The sequence below is a fragment of the Anser brachyrhynchus genome (assembly GCF_964034855.1).
Source record: "Anser brachyrhynchus genome assembly, chromosome: 18".
NCBI classification, from domain to species: domain Eukaryota; kingdom Metazoa; phylum Chordata; class Aves; order Anseriformes; family Anatidae; genus Anser; species Anser brachyrhynchus.
Genome location: NC_137711.1, coordinates 7027808 through 7052157, shown reverse-complemented (window position 1 = coordinate 7052157; position 24350 = coordinate 7027808). Strand labels below are relative to the sequence as shown.

The following is a 24350-nucleotide window of genomic DNA, read 5'->3' as shown; positions in this document are numbered from 1 at the left end:
TTACAGATACTTGTGCTCGCTCCCCTCTTCCCCCTGCATGTACTCACTATGATATTGCTCAGCAGGAGGAACATGGAGATCTCCCTTAAGCACTTCCTCCTCCAGTTCATCTTCTTGGGGGCCGTGAGGGACCGCACGAGGTCGGAAGGAAGGCTGGCCTCAGTGCCAGGGGCAGTGCTAGGTGCCAAGGTGCTGCCGCCGTCAGGCACGCGGAGGGACACCGCACTGACATTGACAAAGGTGAGACCACAGAGGTCCTTCTGGCGAGAACCGTGCTTGTGGTCTTCCTTGGGGGGTTGCCGATGAAGGCCTTCGATGATGAAGATGTTCTGGAAGGTGTGCTGAGCAATCATCAGGAGGGCGTAGGTCAGGTTGAGTGCACTGATGGCGTCCCTTGGTGTGCTGGCCACGATGGCCACGATGGAGTAGTAAGAAATAGCATACTGCCCCAGGGCTGCGCCCATCAGCAGGGCCACGTCCAGGGTCCTGGTTGGGTTCTTGTGCCGGTCCATGTCTCTCTTGTCAAAGCGGTAGATGACGGAGCCTCCGATGCAGACGAGAGACATCAGGCCCAGACACACGATGTTGAAGATGTAGTACATGGTGAGTGCTTGGCTCTTCTTGCTGGATTCAGTGCTGGAGTTTACCTGCACCTCGTAAACGATAAGGACTCCCAGGCCACTCACCAGAATGATGAGGCCCAACACGATGCCTACAAAGAAGGTCCTTCGGAAGAGCTTGAACTTCAGGTGGTGAATGTGGTGGGAGTGGTGGTCTATAAAGCGGCCGACGTTCTTCCACATGACGTAAACCATGGCGGAGGCAAACAGGCTGTACTCAATGTTAAAGGGGTACAGCCAGAAGTATCCATTCTTGAAGATTTGGCAGATTTGGCTGTTGCAATTGCAAACTTCAGCTGAGCTACTTCTCATTCCCACTGAAAAAGATAAAAACACATAGATGTATTACAGCTAGAGGCCAGCACTTGTTAGCAGCCACAAAGAACTGGATGGTTAGGATCAGTGAAAAACAAGACCACGGAAAGAAGAATACATGACCTTTGAAAACAAGGACGCATCAACCTCAGCTTTTTGGTGTTTGTGTTTTTTCTAAAGAAGTTAGGTGGCAGCTTAAATCTCTTTTTACCTCCCTTCTTCCTTCTCATCCCATTTGTCCAGACCCTTCCACCTTCCACTCTCCTCTGTGATGCACACTGAAGAAACAAATATTAAGACCTGGCTTTTAACGTACCGGCTCTGTTAAAGGAATCTTCAGCTCTAGATGGGCCTTCTGAAAATGCCCTGATAAAACCTGATGTGAAGATCAATTTCTACCCCAAGTGTTCAAGTCCTGCACCAGATGGCTTCACAAATGGGCAAATTACCTTTCAGGAGCCATCTGAGGAGGTCATCTGTCACATTTTTCTTCAACTTTGAGTGTGCTTTGTGAACGGACTCGTCTGTCACTGCAGACATCCACACCGCTAAGTTTGTAGTCAGAGTTAGCATCAAGCCGCACCTGCAGAAGAAGGAGGAGGATCCCCAGATTAAGGCAATGGCCTTAGGCCGTGTTGCTCCCATCCACGTTATAGACTTGTGCGTGTGGTCAGAGGGACTGTGGGAGCTGCCTGAAGTGGTTTGAGGACTCTGGAGTTGTCAAGGCTAGAAGTCCTAAACCTTTGCTTTGCTGTTCTCACTCCCTTCCTACTTCTTGTCCATGCTCATAAGAATTAGCAAAGCCTGAATCCTCCTGTTGGTTTTGGAGGAGCTTCTCAATAGGGAATAGATTAATAGGTCTGGGTTGGTCTCCAGTGTTGCAAAAGTGGACAAGATCTTGTTTCTTTTTCTTTTTTTTTTTTTAGCCTGAGGCTTGCCCACTGCATTTTGCTTTCCATAGGGAAGCAGAAGTCAGCTATGAAGCATTTTATATAATGCTAATCATTTATTTAATACTAATCTGTTTGAGCTATGCTTGTATTCCAGCCCTGCTCAATCCATAGGTCATAAACCTCAATGGTTCCAGGCTAGCTGGAAACTTGGCAGTTTTAGCTTTGGCTAGCATTAAGGGAGATGGGATTATCCCCTTGTGGCATCTCAGCTGAGTGAGAGAGTGCAGGAGATTTGCAGTGGCCCCATTTTTCTGGACCAGAGGGATAAAGAAGAGCAGCAGTGCTCACCTGGTAGCATTCAGGTGGACGTGGACGCAGTCTTTGGCAGAGATCCACAGGAAGTATGTCTGGCAAGGACACAAGAAGAAAAAGAAAGCTTTGTTGCAAGAAAGCCATCGTTCTGAAGCAGGGATCTCTCTTTAGCTTTGGTCCAGCCGGGCACAGGCTGTGAGCCCATAAACCTGGCCATTTTGTTTGCTCTCTGCGGTCTGTTCTTTGCTCCTCCTGCCCAGTCCCACTGCCCCTGCTCTGCCTGTGCCCAAACCCTATTCCTACCTAAATTGTCCCTGTCCAACCTCTTTCCCCATTGGTATTGTCCCAGAGCAGGTGGTCCTCTGTGCATGGTCTGCAAACTGCAAGGCAGTCCCTGCCCTGCCCGTCCTCCTCCCTCTCTTTTCTTCATGGGAAAGACCTGGCTGGATGCTGCTTAGAGCCTGTGGCAAGGCATCCTGGCATAAATCCAACTATCACAGGCTGGGACTGCTTTGAATCAATGCCTCAAACCGAGTTGCCACAGCTGGAAGTTGCTGTGGTTTGCTGGAGGTGATGTTTGCTGAGGCTGGGCTGAATTGAGCCGCCTGCATTTGCCACAGAGGGAGCTGCCCTACGTCCGTGAGACTGGAGCTCCTTCCCCTGGTGGCTCTGTCCCTCTACAACTCCCCAGGGCACAGCGCAGCCGCCTCACCTGGACAACCACGAATATTGCTTGCACAATGGGGTAGATGATTTTGATCGCAGACAGGCAGCTGTAGAAGCTGGAGTAATATCCTATTTTGAACACATCCATGACGAGGCTGAAAATGGCAAACAGGATCAGGCCTCCTGTTGAAGAACCAGAATATTTGTGGTTGGAGAGATGTGTGCACGTGGGGATAATGCAGATGGGGGAAAGGAAGAGGAGGAACTACTGCCATGGAGAGGCTTTGCTTCTACTTCAGTTTTTCCTCTCCCACCACCCAAATCATGGAGTAATTTTGGCTAGAAGGGATTTCGGAAAGTCATCTGGATCAACACTCCACTCTGATTGGGACTAACAGGTCTTGCAATGGAAAATGGCAAGGCTGGGAAGGAGCCTGGTGTTGTAAAGAGCTGAGAGCCCTTGCAGGTAAAGGGACACCTGGCAGTGAAGCCAGGGGGGACTAGGAGCAGACCTGAAGCAGGGCATGATGCTACACCCCAGCACAGGAGAAGGAGCCTGTGCCCCAGGTGGTCGTCCCTTCTTGTAATAATTAATGCCCATGTGAACTGCTCATCCTGCCTCTCGCCTCCAGCCTTAGCCCCCCAAGAGCTCCTACCTCTCAGCCAGATGGGTCCAGCGTGGGAGTCTTTGCAGAGGATGGCATCTGGGCACCGGGCGGTGCTGACGAGGTAGAAGATGATCCAGATGATGACTATCAGCATCATGACAGTCAGCAGGAAGAAGACATCGTAATCATGCACGGCAATTTTCTCAAAAGCCCCGCTGCTCACCAGCGTGCAGGCCAGCAGGGCTAAGTGCACGGCCAGCAGGATGGAGAACATGCGGCCGCCCTTTTTCCACACTTCCTTGGAGGCTGGAGTGGAGGGTTGGTGGCTGTAAGGTGCTATCTGGCTCGAAGCCAGGCTGGCTTTGTCGTCCTTGTGTCCGCAGCCCATGCTGGAGTTGGAGCGTCGGATCTCGCTGTCCTTCTGCACGGGCTCTTCAGTCATGGTTCAGCTATGCCGTAGCTGAGGGTTGATGCTGCCGGGAGGAGAGGCCGTGAATGAGAAAGGTCACTTCATTTTGAATAGTCCAGGGCTGGACCAAAGTGAGACGTGGTGCGAGGAGGAGCGAACGTATCAGGGGAATGGGAAAGGCTGAGACAGGAAGCGCAAAAAGAAGGATGGGCTCATTTTCATGCCTTTTCTTCCCGGTTCCCTGAAGGCTATATTCTTTCTTATGATGCTTTTGCCTGGGGAGATTCCAGGTCAATTTGACAAAGCATGCCTAGTTTGCCACACCGCATATTTATTGGTGTTTATTGATGTAAGATACTGGAAAAGCACCAGAAAAGCACTCCCAAGCTCAAACACCCTGAGGCAAATATCCAACGTGGTTTGATTTCTAAATGTCAACCACTACACGTTCAGAGAGAACGTCATACTTCCTGGCTCAGAAGCAGGCTGCTGAAAGGTAAGAAAGCCCTGGGTGTCTTTGGAACCTCGCACCATGGTTTATAGCAGTTCCAACAAGAGTGCTATGAGCTGTGTCTGCTCTCATCCCTCCTAAAGCCCCTTCTCCATGCCAGGCTTGGGACTTCATTGGTTCTCTACAAAAAGCCTGAATCAAAGCAAAGTAACTGTTCAAACTAAGCCATTCCACCAACCTTGATTTGCTGCCTGGAATCCAAATCTCTGCTCTTGCCAGGCTGAGAAGTTCCCCTGGTGCCGCACTTTGGTCAGCCGAAGAATTTATACCCGTTGGGATGGCTCTGTGATTTACACCATGTCTGGAGCTGGCAGCAGCGCTTCATGGGCTTCTCAGGGAAACTCACGCGATCCATTTTAGGCAATAGCTGATTTGGGGGAAGCAGGAGAGAGATAAGGGTTATTTACCTGGGGAGGGCACGAGGTGAGCGCGCTGCTGAGAATGGCACAGACCGTTCGGGCACAGGGTCACAGTTGCCGTAGACAGAGCAAAGCGACCCCACCAAATGGATCTCCCTGCAGGGACTAGATTTCACCCCTTGAAAGAAGATGCTTTAGGTGATGAACTTTTTTTGCTGACGATTTTGGACCGGGCTTTCTGGTTAACTGAGCACGGTAAATACTGTGCCTCACCCCGTACAATTCCCATCAGGGTTCCGAGCCTGCCCCACAAGGGAAAGTTTTTGAGGAAAAAGAAGAAATTTGCGTTTTTATCTATTCACTGCCAAGGGCAGCTCAACCCTTTTGCACAATGTCAACAAGGAGGAAGGTTTAGCACAAGAATGGAGCAGGATTTGGAGACCAGGATCCGTGTTCCCCTTTGCTGGCACACTGCCCTTCGCTCGTTGGGGTGGGATCACCTCTCTCTGGCCCTTGGGAGCTTAACTTCTGCTCCGAGGAGAAAGGAGCCATGGTGCAAAATACAGAGCAGGTGGGATCCAAGCATTTGCTAGGTTGGAGGCAAGGAGAGACTTTTTCCTCCAGCTCTTGGAGGAGAGATATCCCAGGGGGCGAGGTGGCGAGACGCAGGGCAGTTTTAGGGACAAGTTTCATTCCTTTACGAGGCGGCCTCTCGCGGAGCTTTTCCTCGTCGTTTACGACTTCGGGCACGGGCCCCTCCACGCCGCTCACACCCTGCAGCCTGACGGGGATCCTGCGACCAGCTCCAGCCTCACCCCAGCCCCCTGGCACTGCGGGGACGAGCGGTGGCCCCGGTGCCCGGCCTGGGGGCACCTCCGTGCGCCTTGCCCGAGCTGCCATCAGCTGGCTGCCACCCGCGCTGCTGGCTACACTCGTCCACACAGCTTGGGGCTTTTGGGGGTGAGCGGCTGAGCTGTTCTCACTCTGTTGCCTTTCCCAGGGAAAGCCCAGACCCCCCGTGCAGCGAACAGGAGCTGGTAATGGTTACGTTTCGCAGAGGCCTTTAGAAAGAGTCTGCAGAAGCCAGAGGCACACAGACCCCCTGGGCTACATGCACTGATTTATTCTCCTTCATTTGTCCTCAACAGCCAGCAACAGAGGAAAGAGTGTTTGCTGCCTTGGGCAATGCTCCCTATCCCCCGTGGGAGCCACCATACAGCATGGTAGTAATAACAAGCTTAATTAATAGTACGAGAATCATTAAATAACCTCGGTAATGAATTGCAGACATTACTACGCTGCTTTTCACCTGAAGAATCCCAGCGGCAAATACCTCTGTGTCTGCTGCATCCGTCAGGACTCGCCTGGGGAGGCCGAGCGGGTGAGTACAAACCCGTAGGTGTGAGCGTTCCCTGCAGGGCGCTTACAGGTGTCCCCAGGCAGCCGGCACCGTGACTCAGTGCCGGTCACCCCGGGGTTAATCACTGCAGCTCGTGCAGGTGTACCCGGGGGCTGCTTTGGGGCCACCCTGCGCTCTTTGGGCATTTTCTTGCTTAGAAGAATAAGCTGCATTTCTTTTTGGTTTTCCTCCTTCTCATGCCTCTCTTTCAGCCCTCTCTGCTGCTCTTCCAGTCTTTCCCCTTTCCTCTGTCCTCCCTCTCTCACCGCTCTCCCAGCCCAGCTCAGTGGCTTTATGCCATTTTAGGACCTTGGTGGCAGACGTGGGCTCATCCCCGGAGCCCCCCATCCCTAGAGCCAGGGCACTCAGCCAGCAAAGCGCCAGGGTCCTGCAGGGCATGGCTGGCGCTGTGCATGGAGAGGAGCAGGAAATTCCTCCTCCCTGGCAGCATGGCCCAGGGGTTGCAATTCTCCTCGTGGCACAACGTCCTGTGACAGCCCCGTGCCTCAGCCAGCACCCGGGCTCGGCTCGGTGTCTCCCGACGGCAGAGGGTGCCCCGGGGCTGGGAATCCTGCGAGAGCTGGCCCTGGGGTGGAGGCATTGCTCGGGATGCTCAGCTCCCTGCAGAAATTTAGTGTTGGTATAAAGGATGCTGGAGGACGGATATGGCCCCTCTAGCACGTCGTGGCAGAAGAACTGAGACACGGACAGGAGCGGTTTGGGGCTCCTGCAGCTCCCTGCTGCTCCCTGCTCTGACGGGGCTGTGAGTGCAGGCAGGGGGCTCCTGCTCCATCGGCCCACTGATGCTGCCCCACTGACCGTGAGGGGGGCTCAGGAGCGGATATCAGGCAGGATACGGCCCATGAGACTTTTGTGCAGCTCCACTTAGGGGATATTTAGTCCTTACAAGCTGTTATTGAGTGACCCTGAACCCACAGTGTTCTGCTGAGCCTGGCACGGCGACACTGCTTAATTGGAGCTTTTTAATGTGCTGCGGAGCTGGCGCGTGAAAGGTTCCCTGTGAGGAGCCGCCAGTGCCGGAGGACGTTTAGGACCCAGGGGAAGCATTGCAGAGCGTGGCTGGAAGGAGCTCCTGCCTCCCCGCCAGGACTTCTCAGGTGTCCTGGCACGGCGGAGCTGTGCGAGGCGAGCTGGGCCCTCCTGGCAGCTCCCCGTCCCCATGCCCACCCTGTGAGCCCCCCGCGCACCCATGCGCTCGCCCAGCGGCCGCTCGGCACCATGAACGACCAGTACCACCGAGCAGCCCGGGACGGCTACCTGGACCTGCTGAAGGAAGCCACCAAGAAGGACCTCAACTCGCCAGACGAGGATGGCATGACCCCGACCCTCTGGGCCGCCTACCACGGCAACCTGGACGCTCTGCGCCTCATCGTCAGCAGAGGGTGAGTGCTGGCGGGTGCTCGGTGCCGTTCCCCAGGGACAGGGTAGCTCAGACCCTGGCTTTCCCCCTTTTCCTTGCTCACAGGTCAGCGTGGGTACAGATGCTCCACAAACTGGTAGTTTCTGTCCATAACGCCTCCCCTCTCGTCCCCTACCCGTTATGTTTCTATCCCTTTGGTGCTTTAAGTCTGATCCTGCGTTCCTGGTGACCACTCTGTGTTTCTCCTGATTCTCTGACCCTATAACTTCCCGTGGCTTTGCTCCTGCCCCAAACCCCTCCTGCAGCTCCCCAGGTAGGGCTGGGTCCCCCCTGCAAGTGCTTTGCAGTCCTGGGTCAGGTCCCATAAGGACAGGCAGAGCTGAAATGCCAGCACATCAGGTCACCGCCACAAAGCCAGCCCTTAGCCCTTCTAAATGAGGGGACAGAGACAATAAGAGCTCCTTCTGTCCCACGAAATGCTCGCACAGAGGAGAGACGTGTGCCGTGCCAGCTGGCAGCCGGTGATGCTCCTCTGCTCTACCCAAAGCTAGGTCTGAACGTGTGCCCCACCAGCAGCCTGTTTTGTGCGTGGAGCCTGGAAAATTTAGGAGCAGATCCCCCAAGAGCAGATTTCTTCCAGTGGGGTTGCTCCGTGCTGATGCCTCCCTCAACCCCTCCGTCTGGGCTGCCTGATGTGAGGGTCTCTGGTGCTGTCGGCGTGGATGTGTGGGGAGTGGGGAGTGGGACTGGGAGGGCGTTAGGCTTTGTTGGGGGGATGCTTTGTTGTTTTTTCTTCTGATACTGAGGAATAGTGCTGGGGCCAGGACGTACGCTACGCCTCCTGGGATGGGCTCAGTGCTCCTCCTGGGTCAGGGCTCAGCGGGGCCGTCAGCTCCCAAGCTGAGATTTCCCTGCCTGGGCTGTGTTTGCAGCTCTCCTTCGTATGAGGTCGGCTGCATCCCTGCTGTACTTGTTCCTGGGCTCAGCACCTCCTGATGCTCCGGTCGGCTTGTGTAAAACCTTCAGCCTGGCCCGCTGCGTTTACAGGCAGAGCTCTGTCACACGTTGCTGCCCTTCCATTGTAAAGGGTTTTCTCTTCAGATCCAGGGTGTGTACAGTTGCTTTGGGAAGTCCTTGAGTGCCTGGTGCGTTAGGGGAATGCTCAGGAAAGGATGCTCTCAGGGCAGGCACCGTGGGAGGTGATGCCCTGGGATGCTGCTCAGACCGTGCAGCTGCATCAGGAGCTGCTCTCCTGTGTGCACCCATCGCCTGACTTGTGGCACGTGGTGTCACAGCCACCGGGGGACAAAGTGGGGGCTTTGGGACTTGTTGGGTGCAGCTTGGCAGTGATTGTGCCCAGCACTGTTAGGAAACGTGCAAGACAGAAGCAAAAATCTGCTGTGAGCTCTGGGAAAGTGCCACCCAGAGAGACAAGGGCAGGAGCTCTGGGGATGGGACCCTGACAATGGAAATGGTTCCAGAGATGCTCTGATGGCCAAGAGCCTTTCTGGAGGGGCATTTGCCTAAAGCCTGCCCTGTGCTGCCCCACACATCCATGCTAGCAGCTCCCGCCTCTCCACAAATCCCAAGGGCTGCATCTCCACAGAAGGGCCCCTTTTATAAATTCACGTTGGATAAAAAGGTCCTTGCGGATGTGTCTGAGTGCAGCTTGGCCGCTGTTTAATTAACAGCCTAATATACATTTGCTCCTGACAGGGAAAATAGCGCGGCAGAGGCTCGGTGCCCTTTAGGTGATGGATGGGGGAGAAAAGCATTTGTCTGTGGGGCTGCAGGGCGCGTTTACAGCCATGCGCTCACCTCCTTGCCCAGCACCATGCAGAAACCAGTGAAACCTCCTTGTCCCTGCAGCCAATGCTGGATTCAAAAGAAATGAAAAAGTTCCCAGGCAGGGCTGCCAGGGAGGGGAAACCATGCAGGCTCTGGGATTGAGGGGAGATGGGGGGGTCTCAGCGGTGCCTGGAAATGCCCAATCCTCCTCGCCAGCACTGTGCAGTGGTGCTGGCACCCAGACCATCTGCTAGATTGAGCGCTGTGGGCAGGCTGCTCCCAAACACCCCAGCGAGGCTGTGGGGGCAAAAATCACTGCTCCTGCCCCCCTGGCATTTAGGGTCAGCCCGGCTCTGTCACCAGTGAAGGAGTCATGCTCGTGCGCCTGTGCATTCAGCGGGTAGTGCCGTGGGGCTGAGGTGGGGACAGGGAAATAAAGTCCAGCAAAATCACTGGGGGGTCCTTGAGGAAGGTTTGTCATCTTGGCCTGCAGAGAAGGGGTAACGAAGCGGGCTTGTTGCACTGTCCAGGCTGGAGCAGGAGAGATGGTGCTGTAACAGCCGGTGACGTGTTTGTGCCTCGGTGCCACTTTTGCAAGGGGATGGAGAGAAGGGACGGGATGGAGGCATTAGCACTGCCTCATCCTTCTTGTTAGCAGCACAAAAAGCCTTTTTCTTCCTCCTGGCTGGGCTCCAGCGAGGGAAACAAACCCAATTAGCGTGACGGCTGGGAAAAGAGAGGCTCGCTGGCATTTAGTGTTGCGGATTTTCAGAGGCAGTAATTCCTCAGCACGGTCCGTTAGCACCGCTGTGCCGGTGACGGGCGTCCGTCCAGCTCCAGGTCTCCAGGGGCCCGAGGGCCTCTGCTGGGAGCAGCAGGGCTTCCAGCCTTGGAGTGGCCCACAGGCGAGCTGAGGATGTGTCTTTCCACCAGACAGGTTGGCAGCAGGGGCTGATGACCACTCTGAGCAGTGTGGTTGTGCTGGTAGGGAGCTTTCCTTGGAGGATGGCCTGCGACCATCAGCCTAACCTAAAGCAGCTGGTGCTAGATTTTTAGGGATCTGAGCTTGTTGGAGGAAAGCTGAATCCTGCACTTAGCACCACCTGGGCAGAGCTTGGGATGCAAGGCCTACGGCTCTGCTGGGGGTCCCAGACTCATCTTTTCTGCTCTGTGCCAGGCTTTGCTTGTGTCGATGCCCTGAGTGCTGAAGCCATTGCCGTGCTGAAGCTGGCCGCCTTTTCCTCAAACCATAAACGATTTTCTCCTCTTCCCGTGAAAAACACCGCCATGCATTCTGCAGGAGCTGGCTGGCTCCTTGTGGATCAGAGGCCCTGATCTTCATGCACCTCCACGAGCGTGCCTGCCGGGGGCTGAGCCAGCCCATCGCCATCGGAGGAACTCTGCACGTGCGGTCGGGGAAGGACAGGCGTGCGTGCCGGTGGATTCCCAGGGTAATTGGGATCCTATGGGGGAAGCGGAGGGGAAAAGCCGGCAGGAAGGGAGTGAGCGTGCGCGTCACGGTGAGAAGGCAGTGACTCAGGAGATGCACACGTCCACCCGAGGGGCTCAATTAACAGCCTTTTTAATAATGATTATTACAGGAGTTGACTCAGCACCTGACAACGCTTTGAAGCTGAGAAGCGCTGCACTTCACACCTGTTATTAAAATGCGTTCCCACTTAGTGGACCCTGCAGTCAGCATCTGCTGGTGCGCAGCGCCCTCGAGGTGAAGTTTTGCCCAGGCTGACACTCACCAGAGGGAGGGCCTCGTGTTTATTATCGGTGCCAGATCACACAGGTCTACTTTGCAAGTCACCATTCTTCTTTCTTGTTTTTAGTGCCTCCGGCAGACATTTATAGGACAAAGGGACCTAGAGATCTAATTTTGCTCTAATACTTTTGTTCCTAGGCAATGGAAATGTCCAGGGAAAGCTGATTTTGATGCTCTTTCCTCTCACTTATTCTCTGAAGCAATGAAAAGCAAAGCAAAGCAGATCTTAAAATATGCATCCCCCAGGACCTCTCTGGCTTTGCTCTTTGCCAGCCAAACCAGGCAGAGAAAGGGCCCTGAGATGAAGGCAGAGAAAGGGCCCTATGGATGAAGCATCCCTATGCTTGCCATGGGGAGCAAGGTTGCTTCAAGTCCCTGTCCAAACGACCAGTCCTTGTACCTGTGGGGAGCCTCCCGGTGCCCTAGCCCCCCGGCTGTGCCCGTGGGAGCTGACACAGCTCTGTGTGCCCACCCAGTGCACACGGAAGCGAGCCAAGGACCCTTCACGTGCCGGAGTCCCACCGCTGGTTCCGGCAGTTCCAGTTTCGCTGGCTCTTTAACCCAGCCCCATGAATAATTTACTCCTCTCTTGCAAATCATCAAATATTTATCCCCCTGTGAATTTCCCAGCCTGGACATGTCACTACGAGGGTAGGCGGGCAGGCTAAGGAGTTACTGCCCCCGGAGTGTGGCGGTGCCACAGGACCGACTACTCTCCTCCCCTGCTGGCTGCACGGCTCCTCCGTCCCTGTAACCTGCCGGCCCTTCTCCTCCCTAGCGTCCTTCCACGCCTCGTCTTTGAATCCTTTCTCTGCTTCTGTAAGGGATGTTGTAGGTTCTGGGATAAAGAAACAGGGCTGCACTCGCAGCGCTTGGCAAACTTTCTGGCTCAGTTCCCTTCCACGGTTTTGAAACTTTTGACCATGCTGAATTTGTCAGCAGGCTCAAGTTGTAGACTTACTAATTTTCTATAAGTTTTGTGAAAGCAGGTGTGTGTTGGAGAGCAGCCGCAGATGTTCCCACCAAGGGAACCTCATAGCAGCTCCCAGGGCGTCCTGGCCTCGTGCTGGGGCTGGAGATGTGAAGCAGCTCAGCTCTTGTGATCACCGCTGTCTTTCTCCAAAGTACCTCTTATCCTCTCTCAAGTGAGAGGGGCTGCAGCACACGTGGGGTTTGGAAGGGTTCTGGGCTCTGCAGATCCCAGCAGATCTCATCAATACAGGAGGCAGCCGGGAGTAAAGTAACACAGGCTGAGGGTCTCAAGGGTGCATTCACCTTCTGGACTTCTGGTTCCACCGAGGCATTTACTCTTTCTGTTGAGGGCCTGCAGAAAGCAAACCCAATGCCTGAGCTGGCTGAACCCTCTTCCAGATGCTTCCCTATAGGTCTGGGCCTGGTGCTGGGCACCTCGTGGTGGGAGAACTGTGCTCAGCTCCTCTGGAGCTCGTTGGGAAGGGTGGTGAGGAAACAGCAGGAGCTGTGCTGAGTCACGGCTCTGCAGAGCCCTGATCCCCCAAGGGGAGCTGCTCTGGAGGGTGGTGGAGCCTTAATAAAGGGCTTTGCCTCAGCCATGTGCACGAAGGAGAGCGCTGTGTTGACTGATACTGCTGCCGGCTGCATAGCATTAGCGCACTCGCTCGAGCGAAAGCTGGTGCCAGCAGGGGTGTGAACTCTCTCTTGTTTCAGCAGATCATAAATACAGAGGAATGCCAGGAGGATGAAGCTCCCTTCGCTCCTAGGTTTGTGTCCCTCTTGTAATAGAGGCAGGAGATGTGGGCAGGTGGCTGTTCCCAATCAGCAGCACTGGGGTAGGGGCAGCACGATGCGAGGAGAGATGCTAATCGCATTAGTCGAGTGGCCGGCTCTTGAGGAGTGCAGAAACCTAATCTCCACTTTCTCTGAAACTGGATTCTCAGGATGTGCTAATACCACTGTGCTTCGAGCCATGCAATCGAAACCGAGTGTGGTGCGGCAAAAACCCCCACAAAAGCCCAGCCTCCAGGCCCATGCCAGCAACCTTGCTCTTGTTCCCCTCTGAAGTCATGCCCTCGGGGCCCTGGGGCCCCCCAGGCACGAGTGAAGAGGAAGGTGGGGAGGTGCAGCAGCGGGTGGATGGCATTTCATGGTGGTGCTGCCATCCTGGTGGGACGCTGTGGTGTCCCACCCAGGGCGTGGTGGACGGAGAGGTGTTTTGGGATGGCGCTCAGTAGAATCTGAACGAAGCCAAGACTCGAAGATGGGATCTGAGTGGTATTTAATGGGATGTTTGAGGTTTGAAATGTTAAGGCCTGAGCTGGAATCAGCCTCGTATCTCAGCTCTGGGCTGATCAGAATCCGGCCTGTCTTCCTCCAAAAACTGGTTTGGTGCAGGAACACGTGTCTCCTGAGAGCTGAATTCAAGTTGTGGGAATTACTACAGACTTGTTTGTCAGGCACATGAATCCATGCCATTGTCCACACCACCAAAAGTCTTAAAATTAGGTTGTAGGAGACAAGAAAAAGTTCATTGTACTGATTTGCCCCACACAACTGCAATAGCCTGTTCTTTGGGACATATCTCAGTTGTCTGTCAGCCAAGCCTGTGTGCTAACCGGTTCTTTTCCTTGTCTAGGGGGGATCCAGACAAATGTGACATCTGGGGGAACACCCCCCTTCACCTGGCAGCAGCCAACGGCCACCTGAACTGCCTTTCCTTCCTCATCTCTTTTGGGGCCAACATCTGGTGCCTGGACAACGACTACCACACCCCGCTGGACATGGCAGCCATGAAGGGGCACATGGAGTGCGTGCGCTACCTGGACTCTATCGCTGCCAAGCAGAGCAGCCTCAACCCCAAGCTGGTGAGCAAGCTGAAGGACAAGGCCTTCCGCGACGCCGAGCGGAGGATAAAGGACTGCGTGAAGCTGCAGAAGAAACACCACGAGAGGATGGAGAAACGGTACAGAAAGGAAATGTCGGATAATTCAGACACCATGAGCTTCTCCAGCTACTCGAGTAGCACCTTAAGCAAGAAGTTCCAACACATGTCTATGGTGACGTCCCTGCCATACTCACAAGCCACCATCCACGGCACAGCCAAGGGAAAGACGAAAATACAGAAGAAGCTAGAGAAGAAGAAGCAGGTGGATGGGACCTTCAAGATCTATGAGGATGGGAGGAAAAGCGTGCGATCTCTGTCCGGCCTGCAGCTGGGGAATGACGTGATGTTTGTGAAGCAGGGCACGTACGCCAGCCCCAAGGAGTGGACCCGCCGTAATATCAGAGACATGTTCCTCACAGATGAAGATACCGTCTCCCGTGCCATAAGCGACCCGGGTTTGCACATGGACTCGGCCCACTCAGAAGTCAGCACTGACTCTGGCCACGACTCCTTGTTCAACCGCCCGGGGCTGGGCACCATGGTGTTCAGGCGCAACTACGTCAGCAGCGGGCTCTTTGGGATCGGCCGGGAGGATGCCGGCATGCCAGGTGAAGGCGACACAGATGGGCTAGGTGTCAAACTGCGGAGCCGCCTGCAGCGCTCGCCAAGTCTCAACGATAGCATTGGCAGTGCCAACAGCCTGCAGGAGAGGAACGCGGAGGACCTACCCTGGGACGAGGTGGAGCTGGGCTTAGATGATGACGACGAACCCGACACCAGCCCCTTGGAGACTTTTCTGGCTTCCCTGCACATGTTTGAGTTCATCTCCATCTTGAAGAAGGAAAAGATCGACTTGGAGGCCCTCATGCTGTGTTCAGACAATGACCTGAAGAGCATCAATATCCCACTGGGCCCCAGGAAAAAGATTGTGGATGCCATCCAGAGGAGACGGCAGACTCTGGAGAGGCCAGATGTCATTGTAGACACTGAACTGTAAGTAGGAGATGGGACCATTGAGTGATTAAACCTTTCAGCAGGTAGAGATTTGGATAACGTAAGGTCTTGTTTTCAACCCACTTGGAAAAGTAGGAGCCCAGGTAATCTCAGTGCTTCTGTGGGTGGGCAAATTCCTGCTTGTGTGGAAACGATGAGAGTTCGGAGAGGTGGCAATAGTGTTCATTACTCAACAGCCCTCGTGTGGCTTGGCAGGACGTGAAGTCCTTGTTTGGTTTCATAACCTATATGAATGCAGACTGCTCTGTGGTCTGACTCTTCTGAGTCCCTGTAGCTGGGATTTTCAACCACGCTCGTGCTTGCCTTGACTCTCCACCTTCCAAAGACATTAAGAAATCAGCCATGGTTGCCCAGTGGGAGCAAGCTGAGGGCAGTGCCCAGTGGCATTGACAATCCTTCCCCAGGTGCTTCAGATCTTACTCAAGCCTTTGAGACTGCATTATCTGGGTTGGACTTGTTGCTCTTTTATGGTGTTCCCAGGGTTTGGTTGGCTTGGTTTGAGGGCCACATGCCTGCCGTTGAGGTGAACGGAAGGCATTAGTGGGGTCTCCCCACTGTCACATCCGCTGACACCTCAAGACACTGTGTCGTTTGGACTTCCCAGCCTTCAAATATCTGTGCGTTTCTTGCTGGTTCTGTTGCCTTCCAGCACAGCTCAGTCTTGGATCCCCAGGGTACTGACAGACTTTTCTCTTTCCTTTTGCAGATAGCAACAGCAGCATTTTATTCCTTTTTTTTTTTTTTTTTTAATGAGACAAACCCAGTTCTAAGTTGCCAGAAAACACAAGCCAGAGACTCTCTTCGCGGGGCAGCTGAAGGCCACAGCCATCCCCATCCATCCCTCCTTCTCCCTCGTTCTGCTCCCTGCCTGCGGGATGCTCCAGGGCGGTTCGTGGCGCAGAGGACGGCTGCTGAGATGGGACTGGGTCAGCTTCCACCTGCCGACCTGAAGGGACGGTGGTCACCGGCTCCCTGCAGGAACAAGCGTGCCGCACGTGGCTGGAGCACTGCACGGCCATGGGCCGAGAGACCACGCGAAGCCATGAACTGAAGGAGCCATGCGACGGTACTTCCAAGGGGACCCAAAATAAATAATTACACACGTTCTTTCTTGAGCAAGTGGTTGATTTGGGGTGCTGCGTTGGAGGAGCAGGGGGCTGGGGTATCGTGGCGGCTCTCATGGTCGTTATTTGCTTTTGTGTGTTGTTTGATGCTCTGTTTTCAGAAGGGAGTTTTGCTTACGTTGGTTGGAGGGTGTTCAGTTTGATATTTGCCAGCCCTGAGTTCTGCCAGGGGGTGCTCAGCATGACTGTGGGTCTGGTCCGTGCTGCCTAGAGAGGGCGATCTGAAATGAAGATGCTGTTCTGAATGTCTTGGTAGTTTCCCTTCACTGCGCTGGCCAGATGGCTGTGCCACAGAGGCAGTGTGTCTGTCCATCTCCGGGGCATTTGGTGGCAGAAGCAGGGTGTGAGGAGGGCCTGGATTTGCACCCGGGTGCAGCACCAGTAGGTCCCACAGCCGGGCACAGCAGAGAGCCTGGTCCGAGTGCCCCGATGCGTCTGTGCTCAGTGCGTAGCCCAGCTCTGACCCTCAGCGCTGGGTGTCTTATGCAGACCCATCACCTGTCTCACTGACCATTATGCCCAATTTCTGAGCTCCTACTGCAGCGTTTTATGTATGAGCCCTGTGGATGGCTCCCGGTGGAAGGAGCCGGGGACCTGCAGCCTGCCCAGACCGCACCAGGGCAGTGACACAGCCCAAGGGGAGGGTCAGCAGCACCTTGCACACCAGACCCTGTGCAGGGTGCTGGTAACATGCTGGTCCAGGCTGTGATGCAAACCTCTGGATTAGAGAGATGTCGCCCAGATCACCTTGGTGCTGGAACAGCTTCAGGTGCGATTGCAAAGCCACAAACGCATGGAGCACCACCGGATAGCTCACAGGTTATTTACAGAGGTACAGCACTGCTCCGCTGCAGACAGCTGCAAAATGGATCACAGCAGGAATGAAACTAGGGCTCTGATGACTCCTTCCAACCCTCTGCTTGTCCTACAAGCTCTGGAAGGTCTCCTGGATCTTTGAGATCTGGGCTGGAGCAGCTCATTGCTGTCGGTCACATCATGCCCCCCCATTACAGCAGCTGTCTGAGGGTTCACCCGCTGCTGCAGAGCAGGACCTGGGCTCCTGCTGGTCCTTCCAGGGAGAAAAGCCAGGCCCAGCCTTTGCAAGAAACACTGCCTGCTCCAGCAGGGCACAGGCGTGTGCGTGGGCTTAAATCCTGCCCCTAGGCAGAGGGCTGCTTGCTCGGTGCACGGGGAGCTGGAGGAACGGGCTCAGGTGCAGCTGGGTTTATCCAGCCTCGTCTCAAGGATGCACAGTGAAGGAATAACCTGAGCACTGCTAGCAGGCACCACGTGCTCACCCCTGCTCTGGGATCTGGCCATGCTCGCCCCTTTTTGGCTGTGATGGCTGTGCTTTCTCTTTCCTTGTGTAATGGGGGGCAGCACAGGCTGGAGCTGTAATCAGGCAGCTTTGCAAAGGCACCTCGGGCCAGAGATGCCCTTTGCTTTTTTAAGTATTTTGTAAAAGCTAAAAAAAAAAAAGCTTTTAGATTTGAAATAAGTAGTCCTACGTAATTCTTGGCGTGACTTGCAGGCAGAAGGGCGAGCGCTCACAGGTGCTGTGCTCTCAGCAAGTCTCTGCAGGCTGAGGCTTTCCTCCATCCCTCTCTGAAGCCCAGGCTGCCTGCACAGCAGTGCCTGGCTCACAAATGTCACAGCTCCCTCTGCCGGGACCCTGCCCAGGAGAGCAGGATGGGACCCGCTGCCAGCCCAGGCTGTGGGGCAGTGGGAACATAGCGCAGAACCAGGATGGCCACCGGGACCCACTGTGCTCAGCACCATAACCCCAGGCCTGTGTGCAGGTGAGATGGAGGTGGGCACCCCGGGGGTGTCTGGGGTTTCGCGCTCACTAACTCTCCCTTTTTGTTTAGGACCACCCGAGCAGCTGCTGGTGTCAAGCTGGTGCTGACAGGGGTACCAAGATCCCTCTCCCAACTCATCCTTCCTCCGGAGAGCTGGTGAAAAGGTTGGGCTGAAAGGGATGTGGCGGTACCTGAGTGCTGTGGGACAGGACCCCGCGAGGCTCCAAACAAGCCCAGAAATGCTGCAAAGATTGCTGGCCCTGAGTACAACGTGGTCACCTCCACAACTGCAGGGACAGACCAAAATTGAGCCATGGCACCAAAGCTCTTTGAGCTTGGGCACGTTGCTTGGCCGTGGCTCCTCAGGTTCTTTTCGGACCATCTCCCACAACACACGTGGACACAGCCCTTGCAGGGCAGGATGCTCAGTGCCCCCATCCTGGGACGTGTCCCCTGCATCACACGGTGCTGCTGATGGAGCTGGAATCTGCTCATCCCTGGGACACGGGAAGGGTTATGTGGCCGTCCCCTGGCACAGCCCGGCCTTGCCAGGTGAATCTCGTCGGTGCTAATTGCATCTCCTCTGCAGCCGAGATCAACAAGCTCCTTTTGGAGTGGGTGCTTGTGAAAGCAGGGTGGAGGCCAGGGCTGGCACACCCTGGAGAACACCCTTAAATACCCTACCAAACAGAAACCCAGCCAGGCAGCAGGTTTCCCTGGCCCTGTGCTTCCAGTAAGCAAACACTGGTATCGCGCCTGCCTGGGTGGCCGGACCCAGCAGGGAACCCATGGACCCTTAATGCCCCAAGCCCCAAACCTCCCCATGCTGCTCTCTGTGTTAAATCAGGCTTCCCATCAACACCAGTGCCACAGGTTTAGCTTGGACACGTTCCCCCATCCACAGTGGTGCAGGAGATGCTGCACAGGAGCGGAGCCAGCACGGACACCCCGTCCCCGAGCTGCCTGTCGGGCCGGCCCCAGCTCCTCGACCGAAGGAGCATCACTCCCAGGAGCGAGGCTGATGCCCCAGCTGCAGCACGGCCCCCACGAGGGCAGTGTGCCAGCACATGCTGTCACTTGGTGCTTTTTTTCTCCCCCTGTCCCTAGATGTTGGGCCTCCAGACCATGATCTGGAAGAGGAAAAATGCAACTGAGGGTTCTGGGGACGACTGAAGCTGAGCAGTGCTTCTGATGGGAACCAAAAAGACCGTCGCCCACGGGACACCAGGTAGGTCCTACGGCCGGAGGTGACCGCACGGAGGTGGAGGCACCTCCCTTGGGCAGCAGCATCTCTGCCCGGTGCTCCTCGCCGCACCCGGAGCAGTGACCGCCGGCAGTGCCAGTCGGAGGGGTGACGCCAGGGTCCGGGACCTGCCGGGCCAGCGTGTGCGCCACTTGCTGAACAATTTCCTGCCCATCCCGGCAGGGATTCACTTCCTGGCCGTGCGGCTGAGTAACGACGTGCGTCGCAGGCAGGAGGGGGGCGGCCAGGATGGAGGCAGCACCATGGGGGGGGGGTCTGTGCCAATATGGCACCAATACGGCACCGATATGGCCAGGGTTGGGTGCAACGTCTTGCTGGGGGGTTATGATGGCTTTGGGACCCTCTGTGGCTGGTTCCCAAATCCAAACTGCCCCCTGGGAGGGGAGGGTTCATAAACGTTAGCAAATAACAGGGGATGGCATGAATTCTGCCTCCCAGCATCCTGGGGCCAGAGCTAGCTCCCCATTACTGATGGCCCCAGCTTGCTCCCAGCTGGGGTCTGGGGGAACTGGGGAATGGCACCAAGCATCCCAGGGGCACAGGGGCAGGGCAAGGTGCAGGGCACAGCTCTACATCCCAACGCTTCTCCTTACATTGTGCCAGGGCTGGTGGGACTGAAAGTGCCGCTTGGACACAGATCAGCCTGGATTTGCTGCCTTGCAGGGGACAGCATGGGGAACCCAGCTGCAGGCTCGTGCCTTGCCGGCGATGCTCGGCTTTGCCATGGCAATGCTCACACGTGTGCTGTGGGGTTGGGGCTGCAATAACCTTTCCCACTCTCAGCAGCAGTTTGTGGCTGTTTCTACTGAAGCATGTAAGGAAATGCCTCCAAGCACTGCTGTGGTGCTGTCCGTGGTGAAAACCCAGCCCCTCAGTGCTCAGGCTGGGGAATAAGGGGTGCTGGGGGGGTCTCCTGGAGGTTGGATATCCAGCTTTCTGCTGCCCAACTCCTTCCCCGACAGCATGGAGAGAGGGAGAGGTTAAAGGGCTCAGAGCTGGGGACCTCTACCTGGGGGGATTTTGGCCGGGGTGGAGATGTGGCTGCGCTCAGGTGCATGGCATTGGCCTGGATCCCTCCCGCTGAGCACCGTGGTGCTGCTGGGGATGAACGCACTTCAGTTTTCAGCACGTGCCAGGGGCAGGTCCCCAGCTCCTTTTGCTGCTGTGCAGCCCCAGGGGGAGGGCACCAAGCATCCCGAGAGACCCCAGTGTTGGCGCATGTCCCACACGAACCACATGAAGCACCCAGAGGTGTTGGGGCAGAAGCCCTGGGACCATGCTGGCACCCGCTCCTCGATGGCCCTGGCAGCAGCAGGACGGGGAGGGTGCCCGGGGTGAAGGCACGGGGTGGGCTGTGGGACCACTTTAACCTCTGACAACATTTTTCCCCACTGCAGACACCAAGCTCCAGCTTGCGAGCATTGCCTGATGCCAGACCAGGTCCCTGCGGGGCCAGGAGCAGGGGACACCCACCGTGCAGAGGGTGACAGCAGGGCCACCCGAGCCCACCGCAGGACTGCACCGGGCTGGATCAGCAAGCACAGGGCTGCAAGAGGAACCCAAATCCACCCGCACCCACGCAGTAAGTCCTGCACGAGCATTCAAGGCCCAGTACTGGTGAGATTTCTTGCGGGTTGCCCCTGGCTCTCCCGGACCCCAGGCTGCGGTGCGGGGCTGAGCGCGGTGCTGGTCTCACCTGAGGCTGGCCCCTGCTGTCAGGAGGGGTAGGGACGGGTCCAGCTGGGCACAGCACCCCTTTGTTTCCCTACCATTGTCTTGTTGGCTGGATTTCTGCAAATCCTGAGGATGCTGCCCTTGGTGGCTCTGGCTGCATTTTGGGGACAAACCCACGGATGGGACGGCCACGCTCCATGTGTCCCCATCCCAGGTGCATAGCGGTGGCATGCACAGGGTGAGAAATGCAGAGGAGAGTGCAGGCACTCCAAAGAGTTGGCAAAAAGCCTGAAAGGAGTAGAGGAAGGATCCTGACCCCTGGCCCAGGCACTGTTTCAGCCCTTCTTTGACAGCCCCAGCCTGGCCCTTCTCACAGCCGCAAGCAACCCCTGGGCTCAGCACCAACCCCTCGGGTGAGTGTGGCCACGGTCTGGCACCCAGGGCAGCCACAGACCACGGCAGAGGGGTCAGCCCGGCCTGCGCTCCCCAAAACCCCAAGGGTCCCCAGCACCACGGAGCTCACCAACAGCCCCGTGAGCACCCCATATTTCATCCACCACAGCCCCGTGTCCTACGGGTTTTGTGTTTCACAGCATAGCTCCCCGGCACGGGGGGGGTCTCCGAGCACAAAAATTCTTTGTGAATGTGGGGGAAGAGCTGCAGCAAAGCCACCTGCACGGGGACAGAAGGGGAGGTGCACAAGGCGGCCGCCCGAGCTGCTGCGTTCAGAACCGATGGCCCCATCCCGGCTCAATAACCGAGCTAACGAGAGCCGCTGTCAACGAGTCCGCAGCTCCCCAGCCTGCGCGGGGAAGGGCGAATCACAGCGCCCTGGTGGAGGCACCGAGGAGGAGAAACCTGTTCCACTGACCTTGCTCCATCACTGGCGTCCTGGCACTGCCGCGGCTGGGTGTCGAGGTGCGGGGCTGCGGCGGGGGGCTCGGGGGCCGTCAGCGGTGTGAGGGGCAGCGGGACCCCATGTCTGGCAGGTCGGGGACTCAGGGAGCGGGGGACACCAGCAGGATGGTGAGACCCCACTCGGCTGATGCTGCACCTCGGCGTTGCCTTCGCCTGCCTCCGAAGCCTCGCTCCACCCCTCACCTGCTAATAAAGCCTCCGCCGCGCCGGTCCCTCCTTTGGCACTGACTCACCGGCTGACCCAGCCCAAGCCTTCAGCTGCCCCGCACCTCCATTTTCTGACCTACAAACCAGGGCTGATCCCCGCCGTGCTCCCGCTCTCTTACATAAGGCAGCTGGGTGCTCGAGCAAACCCTGCAGCAACTTGCAACCCACGAACAGCACCTACAAGCCCCACGGGGCATCGGTGGGCGCCCAGCAGCGATGCACGAGCACGGCCACTCGTGCCAACACATGCACAGGCCCTGGCTGTCCATTTCTTGCATCCTTTGAGGATGCTGCGAGCTGGCTGCTGGTTGCACCTCCAGGTGAAATCTCCCTGTGCTCTTTCCCTGCTTCTTGCAGCTGGGAAGGGAAGGTGAGCTGACAGACGTGTGCTGTCCTTGGCACGGCATCCTGCCCTCTCCAGCCCTGGGGAATGCCTTCGCCCTGCTGCCCTGGTGCCCCAGCCCGCCTCCAGCACCCCGAAACCCAGCTGGGCGGGTTTGGGATGCAAGCCAGGGGCTGCTGGGGTGGCGGCGGCTCTCTGGGCACCCGCTGGGCTGTGCTGGGCTTGTCTGCGCTGCCGGCTGGGGAGCAGCCCTGGCCGCATCCTGCCCCTCTGCCCTGTGGTGCCTGTCCATGCGGTGGCCGTGCCCTGGGGGCACTGTTCCCATTAACACCCCCCGCAGAGCCCCTTGGCATCGCCCTGCACCGCTGCACTCCCGGGGTGCTGCTGGGCAGCTGGGGAGGCTGAGCTTTGGGAAGCGAGGAAGCCCAGAGACCAGCGAGGAAGACACTGGTCTCTGGGGAGGAGGAAGAGGAGGGTGTGAGGCTGGGGCACGCTGGGCTCTGGCTGCTTTGTGCCACTGGGGCAAAGCAAAAAGGACAGAGCATGGTGCCCCCTCCGGCTTCTGCCCCGTGGTGCCGGGCCCAGGATCCCCATGCGCCTGTCCCAGCTCATCATCCCCACACCAATGTTTCTTAAACTAAAAAATAAATTAGAAATTAAATACTGAAGCATAAATATGTAATCTGTTTATTTGCTTGCTGGCTTCCAGGAGAAGACGACAAGGACGGCTGCTGTGTGCGAAGCAGGGCTGTTCCCCAGGGGAAGGACGAGCACCCTCCTGTCCCAGCAGGGTCTGGGTGTCCCCAGGGGACAGCGGGGATCCCCAGGGTGTGGGACCCCGAGCTTTGGGCCCTGGGAGCCGCTGTGGTGCTGGCACAGGCAGGAGGGAAGCAGGAGGCAGGAGGCAGGAGCTGGCCCGGCGCTGCCTGACGTAAGAGGTTACACAAGCCCACGCGGGCAGGCTGCCGGCAGCACCGCCGGCTCGTTTGCTGCCAGAGCCCTGCTCCCGCTCCAGGAGGGACCTGCAGGAAGGGGGGCAGCAGCCCGGCCCCCTCCTTGTGGTGGGCATCCCCTGGGGAAACCCTGCGGTTCATTGGCACCCCGGAGTGGGACCCGGAGGGATGGACAGGCTCTCCAGGGATGCAAAAAGGGGCTCTGCAGTGCACAGAGAGGCAAAAGCTGGTTTGGAGACGGTTGGAGAAGCGGTGGTGTCCACGTGCCATGGCTGGGGGTGGCTGGGGCAGGGGGCTCTGCCTCGAGCGAGTGGGTGGGAGCTGGCACGGAAGAGCAGGGCACGGTGCTGGGACGTGGTGCTGAGCGGCTCAGCCCCATTGGCGGTGTCAGTGGGAAGCTCCCGGACGGCCACCCGCACGGGGCGGCCGTGCGACGTGCCAGCGTGATCTGCCGTGCTCATCGCCTCCTCGCCCACCGGCACGCGGGCAATAGATCAGCCCCAGGTATTCGAGGCAGCCAGCCCGGGGCATTACTCACGCCCGGGGCTGCGCTGGGCTCCAGGGGCAGGAATGTGCCGTGCTCAAACCGCCTCTCCCCAGGCAGCACCAGTCCCACGTCCCCGTGTCCCCCAGCTTGGGCTGGCTTCACCTGTGGGCAAGGGTCCAAGTGCTGTGGGTGCCTCCTGGGGGGCTTTGGGCTGCTAGGGTTTGTGGGGGGGTCCTGCTGGCATCCAGCCCCTCGGGGGGGACCGGGTTCCCCTGCCTGTCCCAGGCACAAAAAGGACACCGAGGGCTGGAGGAGGTGACACGGGACAGGCGCCTTCCCCTCCGGAGGGTGCTGAGCACCCCCGGTCCTGTCACCCCAAGGGCAGGTGGTGCCCTGGCAGCAGCATCTGGGCACGGCAGCAATGGGGCTGGCGGCTGAACAAAAGCACCTTCTTATGCTGTTTTTTTCCCCTAAATCATCAGGAAAGCAGCAGCATGGAAAGAAGAGGGGGAAGCCAGCAGCATTTTGTGTCTCCCACCAGCCTCCCACCAGCCCCAGCTGGCTGTGCCATGGGCAGAGCATTCCCAAGGGATGGATGGGGATGGGTCTGACTCTACCACGCACCATGGATGGATGTCTAAAACCACTCACGAGGTTGCTGTGGACACGTTTTCT

General features: G+C 57.0%; 2 protein-coding genes across 5 annotated transcripts in view; one reads left to right on the top strand and one right to left on the bottom strand.

Moving 5' to 3' along the window:
- Positions 1–16013, top strand: part of USH1G (USH1 protein network component sans) — a 25883-nt gene extending 9870 nt beyond the window's left edge. The window contains exons 2-4 of one of the 4 annotated variants that reach the window (XM_080560766.1): positions 5981–7495; positions 13644–14885; positions 15661–16013. In XM_080560766.1, coding sequence (XP_080416892.1) covers positions 7332–7495; positions 13644–14885; positions 15661–15676 — 1422 coding nt within the window. In that variant the 5' untranslated portion in view covers positions 5981–7331 and the 3' untranslated portion in view covers positions 15677–16013. Of the gene's footprint in view, positions 1–4714; positions 7496–13643 lie in introns of those variants that run through there. The other 3 variants (XM_080560769.1, XM_080560767.1, XM_080560768.1) reach the window with 3 other exon arrangements.
- Positions 1–24350, bottom strand: part of OTOP2 (otopetrin 2) — a 27574-nt gene extending 3224 nt beyond the window's left edge. The window contains exons 1-7 of the mRNA XM_080560752.1: positions 21639–24350; positions 4513–4701; positions 3463–3887; positions 2853–2989; positions 2177–2235; positions 1385–1518; positions 48–937 (exon numbers count right to left, since the gene is read on the bottom strand). Coding sequence (XP_080416878.1) covers positions 48–937; positions 1385–1518; positions 2177–2235; positions 2853–2989; positions 3463–3856 — 1614 coding nt within the window. The 5' untranslated portion in view covers positions 3857–3887; positions 4513–4701; positions 21639–24350. The remainder of the gene's footprint in view (positions 1–47; positions 938–1384; positions 1519–2176; positions 2236–2852; positions 2990–3462; positions 3888–4512; positions 4702–21638) is intronic.